The following is a 9,538-nucleotide window of genomic DNA, read 5'->3' as shown; positions in this document are numbered from 1 at the left end:
AACGAAATTTAATCGGTACTTGACTTTATCGTTTTAGATCTACGATTACATGTAGGAACTGGTACTAACTGGCCCGAAATCAATATGATTCTTGAGATTAACAAACTTTTACAGAAGAACATTTGTTTTCGGATCAGAGAGCTCCACTTATCGAATTTAAAAAATTCGAGAATTTCAGAAAATTAGAGCAATTGTGTAAATAGATCTCTACTTCGTTGTATTATTAATTCATACTTATTGATCCACATTATTTATGCGGTTTAAAGAAAAAATAATTTTGACACAATTCTGTTATATTTTTGCAGCAATCTTCACTCGCCTTTATATCATATCGATTTTGAAATTTATTTTTTCAGCTTTTTGCAATAAGATTATTCTGTTAGGTTTCATATCACATTTGACGAAAGCGTTTTGCAGAATGACGAAAAACAGTTTTGCTCGTGAACTGTAATCTCGATCTTTACATAATTATTGTTGCTTACGAGCGGACACAAGATTTCGTACGCAAGCGTGGAAGAACGATAATACTATCGTGTCATATACATAGTTTCTCTCTTCAGTATCGAAAGGGGCTTGGTGATGTAAACCGTGGCAGAATTAAGTCTGCACATTGTTGCGAGAGGAACAACCAAGAATAATTCAACATTATTTATACAATATTAATAATGAACTTATGTTTCAGTGTCAGCGTCCTTGTGGACAAGATTCTAGAAAAGAATATGATAACCCGTGATAAAAGGAAAAATAAAGCTGTTATAATACCGCGGTCGGTGTGAGAAGAAAAGTGGAACTTATTATTCCGGTACTATCAGCACTGACGTATTCAACAAAGGCAGGAAGATCGCGGTGCGGTGCGAGAAAAATCACTTTATCGCGTCCAAACATCGTGTAAACGCGCGAGTTGAGCTGCAATATTTTTTGTTAACAAGTCGTGAAAAATATGATTCAATAAGTTTTCGCTGAAATTGTTTGCGCGATGTTGCGAAGCAAATATCGAGCACGAGCTCGGACGAATTAAAGAAAATCTGTGACTATTGTCTTGCCCGCAAAGCGACTACGTGACAGATCACACGACGGATTACGTGACGGGCTACTGAAAGTTTGGAATATATGTAACGAAGTACATAAAGGGTCAAGATCTATCTCTAACAACGAAAACAGTTACTAACGGATACTTTTGATTCGAATATGGTTTTTTACCAATACAATAACGTTATCTCAAATGTGTCATATACAATGCAGACGTCTTTGAAAACAAGTAGCAGTGTTACGCAAAGAGTTACGCAAGTGAATTGATATAGATATTTTTGTAGAATATTTTTTAATGTAAAAAGCGTGAAATCATCTTAAATTCTATCGACTCACACATTTCGTTTCAACAAAAACAATCATTATCAATTGCTTTTATCTGAAATTATCTTGATACTTTGAAATTAAAAACAAACTGCTGCAGAAAAATGTGGGTGTGTCGAACATTAAAAATTACACGGTGCTTTATTCTCCTTGAGAATTTTATATTCTTTCGAAAACGTAATATTTTTCTGCGGAATTGCATCACACTGTTTGCACACAAAAGTCAAACCGATTGACTTTTACGGAAGTACATAACGAATTGAAAGCATCATTTTGCGAATTTTACATTTTTAAAAATTTGTTAATCTGGCGCAGATCCCAACGTGTTTTAAACGAGTGCTCGCTTTGACATCGCTCGCTTTCCGTTGGAAACACTCAAATTTTTGAATTGCGGCGATTGGTGTTCCCATCTCATACCCAAATATCCGACGCCGTTTCGTCATCTGGTTGGATGCTGCCGATTTGACGTATTGCCGTTATCGGGCTTCCCAACGATTTTGCAATTGCCCGATGTCAGTTATTAACGACCGATTACGCGTGCAAACACAGGCATCGTGCGCGCGAGTGCGTGCACACATTTGTGCGTGCGGCGCACGCCGGTGATACGAATAAGTTATATCGCTCTCGCGGATGATAAACATGTGGAGGGAGAACAATCGCGGATTACAATGTCAATAATTCGAAATCGAATCGAATTGATTCTTGTTTTATCTCGATTCTGTGTACATTTAATAAACTGTTTTAATTGATAGAAATATATTCTTATTTAATCGATACATCTCTACTGTATATACGCACATATCTCATTAAGAGTTTGACACTGAGTCGTAACAACAACGCGAAAAAAAAAAACACACAAATGACATTTTAGACGGACGTAAAACGTCATCCGAATGTCACGCGATGTCTGTGATTATTTGTTTCTACGATTTGTGCGTATCCACGATATGTTACGAATTGTACGAGATATTTTGTCCGCACATATGACGTGCGTGGAAAATGCGCAAACAAATTGATTACCGCAATTTTTAGAATCAACAAAACGAATTAACATGATGCAAGTGATCGTTACGAGAAGAACATTTCGTTTCATCATTCTTTTTTTCAATCATCTCTTTCGTCGTTCCACCACCTCCGCGCCATTACATGCGCATATGTACATTGAAATGTGAAAGTGATCGACGTAAATTCTCTGGATGAGTATTGCATCAGAATAAAGCTGATGAAATTTTCAGTGTTAGATCAGATAGAAATAAAACACACACACACTCACACATACATATCGGGATGTGGTGGGAGACGAATAGTTTTTGTCTGCGAGATAAAATTTAGTAAGCGACGCAAAACTTACACAAATACTAGCTTTTGAAGCCTCCGCTTTTATTATCTCGTCTATGCGCTGACAAAAATCTAAAATTTTAAATATTAGATGAAAATACATACGTAAACACGCGGAAAGTATAAGTCTGCTGTGAGATAAAGTTGTGTATGTGGATGATGTAAAACTTGTGAAAATAAATAAACACTAGTTTCTAAAGTTTCTGCACATGTACAGTAATCGTCTCGCTTGAGTCGAGGAAATCATTTAAAGATACGACCAAATATGCTCAATTGCTTGCGTGAATCGTGTTTTTTAACGTATTTTTGTTTATTGCAAACGTAATTAACTAATTAATTTAATTACGTTGCGTAAAGATCGTTGAAGACCGAGTATTTGTTCCGCTAAAACGGTGTTGTAAATAATTTCCAGTAAATAATCTTAGTAAAAAATTTCTTGTTTCATTCACGTGCGTATAATTCGTGAGCGATTTTCCGTGATAATGCATATCGAACGATAAAGATTCTATGTGTTTTCTATGTGTATAGTCTTTCATCATTCATTCATGTAACTGTGTATTCGATTACATCATGAAACCGTATGTTCTCGATATTAGATTACATCATGACACTGTTGGTAAACCTATTCGATGCATTATATGAAGAAAAGACTTTTGTACCCGCCGATAAGAACATATTTCCGTGTTAGAAAAATTTATCTTTCTGCTTCTCTTTCTTTCTTTCTTTCTTTCTCTCTCTCTCTATCAGAAGTACAATTGATAATTGTTTGGACATTTCGAAAAAGAATAACGGTAAATATATTTTTTCAGACATTTCGTACATCTACTTTCTAAAAATAAGTGATTTTAAATCGGTTTACAAAATGTTTTGTAAAGTTTTATATATGGACAGATAGGATTTTTTACTTTTTTGAGAACACAGAAATAACCTACAGATTTAAAAACTTGATCATCTTGATTTTTATCCCCTAAAAAATCCATACTTTTATTTAAAAAAGAAACTAATAAGAGAATACTTCTCTTTACATGTCCAAAAATTTTCAAGATACTAAAATTGTCAAAAGTGTAGTAATAATAAAAAGAAATGAAGAAAACAGGATCAATTTTTTAGGTCTTAAGAAATATTGTTTCGTCAATGTTATGGTATTGTGGCGATAAACGTTCAATGCATGTATCTCGTCAACACACGAGAAATTTGAGACAGGTCATATTAGATAAAGCAAATGTATGACGGAGATATATGGCGTAAGTATGAGTTTTTCAATGAACGTGTTATTCAAGAAAAAAATAGAGACATGCATTCAGATGAGTCTCAAAAAACAATTAACATGCCTTTCACAAAGCAAAGCAAATGTCAAAATAAAGCAAATGTTATAATTGAATTAATTTCGTTCAATTTGATGACAAATTTTTTAGATTTACCACGATCAAAATATTCTCTATTATCAAAAACATGAAGCAAATTTTAATTTTTACGACTCATACATATCTTAATACTTACGCATAAAGCAAATCTTATTTGCACTTTTTCTTGATGCAAAGAGGAATTTCATCTCTCAACGCGCGTTTTCTCTAACTTCATTCCGGTATTCCCGGATTTGCTCTAGTTTTTCCCGCTTTTCTCACAACTGTGTCAGCTCGTGATCTTTTATTTAACTACTGACTTTTATTTTCAGCTAATTACTTAATATCAATTTGTCGTTATACGTATTCAAGTAGCCATTATTCTAAAATAAACAGTGTATCTAGTCGATATCTGTGATTAGATATCTTTTTTAGATATCCAAAGTAAACGATGCTACTTTGAATAGTGTAAATTGTATCTAAAAAAAAAAATTATAGCAATTACATTCTACTGCACACACACACGCATGCGCACACACACTCACAAACTATGCTCCTCTTTTTGAATATGTTTATGTTATCTGACGCAACCACTGTGTTATCGCTTTATATAAAAGCCGGCTTTACAAAGCGCGCAGTCAGTGTGTCGACAGGGGTAGAAGACGCGTTTACTTTGGAAGAATATATGTTCTTGACAACTTGCTCTAGCTTATATACATAACGGGAAAAATATCAATACGCAAAGAGAAGAATAGTCGATCTTTGAAAATAATCGTCTCGCATTTTGCTTAAATACTGATCTTGTTGAATTGTGGTTTGTCGATTTAAAACGACAGTCAATTGTACGGCGCGCGGCGAAAAATAGAACTCTTCTCGAACGCGCGCTTGTGCGCGTGAAAATTTAATCGATTCTGAAGTTCCATCTAAATTGTACGAGTGATTAACGGAGAAAACTAAAAAGATGGATTATTCTTACTTTATAACGGATGTCTCCAAACGCAGACGACCTGCTACGACGCGTGAGCTAAGTAAGAATCAACTTTCTTTTTTTCAGAAAACTTGAGTCTACGTTGCAATATTTATCGGGTAAAAAATTAGGAACATAATAAATTTGCGATTGCAAATTTAAAAAAACCTTAAATAGTGTAAAAAAAAATTTAATTGCGAATAGCAAAAATAATAATAAATCAGGTCTCTAATGCGGGTAAATTAAATAAAAAGCAATGAAAGAACGTGAGATGTTGAAAAATTAAATACATTTGCTTGTAAAGTCACGAAACATATTAGATAAATAACACAATATAAATTGAATAGATCCAAAATATAAATTGTTCTAATTGCGAATGTATATTAAAAGTAGAAAAAAAAGTAACGTTTTTATTTTAACGAGTAAACCAATTATCTCATCGTTGTAATTAACTACCAACAAATCAGCGAAATAACTGACAATAGAAATTCAGCTAAAGTAGCGTATTTATTTAATTTAGCTAAAATAGCGTATTCCGCGCCGAAAAGGATCATTTCCTTGGCAGAGGGAATGCCCAACGAACTGACGTTTCCGTTCTCGGAATTCTCGGTTAAACTCAACGACGGTTCGTCCTTCACTCTCGACAAAGATGAATTAAGCGCCGCTCTTCAGTACATACCCACGCAAGGCTATCCTCCCCTCGTGCAGGTAGGAAATGATCTTTGTGGTATTTAAAATATTCCGTGAGCGATCTCAACAAAATAACTAACACAAGTTTTGCACATGTTCGCATGTTAACTTTTATTTCACATTTATTTTATACTTATTTTAGTTACACATCTTTTGTTTGTAAACGCGCGAAACTACGAAAACGAGATAAAGAGAGCAAAAATAAAATCAAAAAAAGCGGGATTACGAAAATCCCGAGAGTCAACGTTATTATGTTGTTCTTTATATCGTGCGCATATATAGAAGTAGTATCGTGTTTGCGAGAATGTTCTTTTGCCGAGCGTGTCGTTACACTCTCGTGATCTTTCATTTTGAGATAAGAGAATCGACTACAATGTGTCTAACACAACGTCGGGCGTTAAATTGGTTTCAGTCCCTGAGGGAATTCCAGAGAAGGGCACACGCGCCGCCTTTATGGGAGAGCCGCGACATAGTCGTCGTCTCGGGGTCGCAGGACGGTCTCAGCAAGACTCTGGAGGCTATAATCGGCACCGGTGATCCGATTTTGGTTCCCGACCCTTTCTATCCCGGCGTCGAAGTTGTGGTCAGTCAATATATACAGACAGAATTTTCATTAGAGAAAAATTTGAAAAAAGATCAAATCGCGCATGTGTGTGTTATTTCGACATTATACCGAGTGTCACTGATTCCAATCGCAGGTAGCGCCTCACAAAGCGGAATTTATATCGATCCCGCAAGACGACGACGGTCCCATGCCGGAAGTGCTCCGAGAAACATTGAGGAAGCGAGAGATTTCCGGCGCGAAAATGCCGAAAGTAATGTACGTAAACGCCACGGGCACGAATCCCAACGGCGTCATCATACCACTCGAGAGACGAAAAGAGATTTACAGTCTAGCCTGTGAATATAACTTTCTGATCCTCGACGACGATCCTTACCACTTCCTGCATTATGAAAAGGTGAGGATAAATTTTTTTTCTCACGCGTTGCGTGCGTTGAACAAAATTAATACGGACATTCGCATAAACGTCGAGGATAGGTACGATATCGCGTAATTACCGAAGTCGATTATATACATACTTGTATATTATGTACATGATTGCAAATAATTCACACGCAACAATTAAGTCAGATATTAAAAATGAACGAGTTTAAAACATGATCAAAAAACGTACTTGCAATTCGAATTGGATCATCGTGCTTCTTTATATATGAACAGAATAATCTATCGTAAACATATATTATAAATATTTATAGCTCAGTAATACTAATCAAATTAGTAATGTCAATAAAAATCTGTTTGATATATGTATAAATGTATGAATATAGTAAAGAGATAGGTCTCGTGTACATTAATCTTTGTTTGTGCAAAACATTTGTATATTTATTTGTATTTCTAATCTATATAACTCATAAATTTTTGTTGCACACACAGTATATAAATAATACATGAATATTTTCACATACTTATCAAAAAAAGTGTACATACGTATATAAACTTCTTATCGTATTTTTGTCAATTTCTATCATCGCAAGAGTAGACAAAATGTTGATAAATTTTTAAAATATTTTTAAAATAAAATATATAATTTTTAAAATAAAAAAAATTGCATATTTTTTTCAGGAAGAGCCCAAGTCGTTTTTATCTCTCGACACAGAAGGTCGAGTGATAAGGTTGGATTCGTTCTCGAAGGTGATCAGTAGCGGCATCAGAGTAGGTTTCATGACAGCCGCAGCTCCGCTGATAGCCAGCATAGAGCTTCACTTGCAGAGCAGTCACCTACACGCCCCTACGTTATCGCAGGTTGGTAGAATCGCTCTTACCCTTCGCGAAGAACTTTCTCTGCATCCCCTTGTGATCTGAAATTTCCTGTCGTTGATATAAACGTCCTCGCACATAAGATTTCTCTGTGAGGTTTGGAGATAAAAAATTTATATTTATATTTGTAAATCATTTTTAATTAAACACACAATATGGACATTTAATCAATATTGTTATTAATCAATATTGTGACTTCGATAATTTTCAACATCGTCGCATTCATATCAGCAAAATACACATTAGATATGTATGTTCACATTGCGTGAATGTTTACTCTGCGTTTGAAAGCAAAAGAATAAGATGATTATTGTATTAAAAAAGGGTGATAACCGCAAATATTATTATCTGGAATGATGAAACATCGGGAGACGTCGAAGCATATGCCTCGCGCTTAATCATTAGAGTTTATAAACCAAACCGACATTGGCGCGTGTCAGTTCGTCTTATCGTAATCGCGCGGAACATTGATTGCTTGTTATCGCTAAAGAAAAATGAAAAAAAAAAAACATGTGTATTGATAAATATACTTGATAATATACTTGACTTTAGGTAATACTATACAAGCTGATAAAACTTTGGGGTTACGATGGTTTAATGGCACATTACATGAGAATAAGATGTTTCTATAAACAACGACGAGACACTATTTCGGCGTTGGCCCACAAGCATTTAAATGGTAAGTAATTTTTGTCGTATTTAACAATAATAATTGTAATTTTTTTTAAATCGTACACACAGTGTTACGTGTATTGTAGAAAGAAAATATTCAAATATAATACAAAAAATTACATATGTAAAACATAAAATTACGAAATATCTTACGTGCTATCTGTTTAACAAATTTAAGTTATATCACAAGTAAAAAAATGTTACGTGTTGTTCTTAGGCTTGGCAGATTTTGAGGTGCCTAAAGGTGGATTTTTCTTATGGATTTATGTACGAGGAATCAAGGATACTTGGAAGATGATCATGCAACGGGGTGTTATGGAGGGTGTCATTATGGCTCCAGGAGCAGCATTTATGAAGAACTCTTCAAAATCCTGCAACGCCATCAGGGCGAGTTTTTCCAAAGCTTCTTATGCTGAAATGGACCAGGTAGCTGAAACGTTTTTGTTTAAATTATAAAATTGAATTTTTTGTTGTGAATTTTGTAAATATTATAATTTGTTTTTCAATTTAACTAAACACAAAATGTATTTAATATATTATCAGTAAACATATAATTGTAGCAATAAAATGTTTTCATTATTAACACTAAATCTTTAATTAAGTTTAATATTGTATTTCTCTGTTTATATTTCAGGCCATGGAGCGGTTAGCACAATTAATACGGACGGAGTTAAATAATAATTATATTGAAAACGTGGACACATGATAATAGTATTATACATATAACTACAGCAGTCAATATTGAGAACTGCGAGGAGCAGTCGGTAATAGAATGAAGGTGAAACGAAGGTCAAAAGATGTCTCGTTTAAGTTAAATCTTAAGTAATCATCATTTTTATTCTTTGAAAGCTTTTCTACTACAATAAGGAGAATAAAAACCAATTTATTGAAGATTTAAATAAATAAGGGTTATTAAATACGTCAAGTAAAAACATAGTAAAGTTAAATGAATTTTTGGAATTATAAATTGCTATACAATCAGTGTATAATATAGATAGTTAATTTTTTTTATTGTCAAAAAACATACACTAAAATAATCTTTTATTTAATTTTAAAAAGAACAAAAATTAAAAAATAAAACACGCACAATAGATTTTTTATTACAATAGATTTGTATAACAGAATTTATCTTTTTTGTACATATGAGAAATTAATTACAATATGATATATTTGCGATATATTTGCACGTACAATTTCTGTAAATGTTAAATGAAAGATTATTATGTTTTACTTTGCAATAATGTTTTGTTTTTGAAAGACATGTTTATCTAAATATTCGATTCTAGCTAAAATAACCAGATCTAAAAAATCAGACCAGATCTTAAATATTTGATAAAAATTGTATTTTTTTCAGTA

The 9,538-nt window shown here is 33.6% G+C and overlaps 1 protein-coding gene across 1 annotated transcript; it reads left to right on the top strand.

Annotated features, from left to right (window-relative positions):
* Window positions 1–4,666: 4,666 nt before the first annotated feature.
* LOC109862736 (kynurenine/alpha-aminoadipate aminotransferase, mitochondrial-like) lies at window positions 4,667–9,060 on the top strand. The gene is made up of 8 exons (XM_020442873.1): window positions 4,667–5,062; window positions 5,522–5,709; window positions 6,104–6,274; window positions 6,390–6,650; window positions 7,316–7,495; window positions 8,063–8,189; window positions 8,400–8,608; window positions 8,817–9,060. The coding sequence occupies exons 1-8, from the start codon at window positions 4,996–4,998 to the stop codon at window positions 8,886–8,888; spliced, it is 1,275 nt and encodes a 424-aa protein (XP_020298462.1). The 5' UTR covers window positions 4,667–4,995; the 3' UTR covers window positions 8,889–9,060.
* The last annotated feature ends 478 nt before the right edge of the window (window positions 9,061–9,538 follow it).

Source organism: Pseudomyrmex gracilis, unplaced genomic scaffold (genome assembly GCF_002006095.1).
Source record: "Pseudomyrmex gracilis isolate BER0280 unplaced genomic scaffold, ASM200609v1 scaffold_10, whole genome shotgun sequence".
Classification (NCBI taxonomy): domain Eukaryota; kingdom Metazoa; phylum Arthropoda; class Insecta; order Hymenoptera; family Formicidae; genus Pseudomyrmex; species Pseudomyrmex gracilis.
Note: the sequence above shows the minus strand (reverse complement) of the source record. Positions and strands in the feature narration are given on the sequence as shown.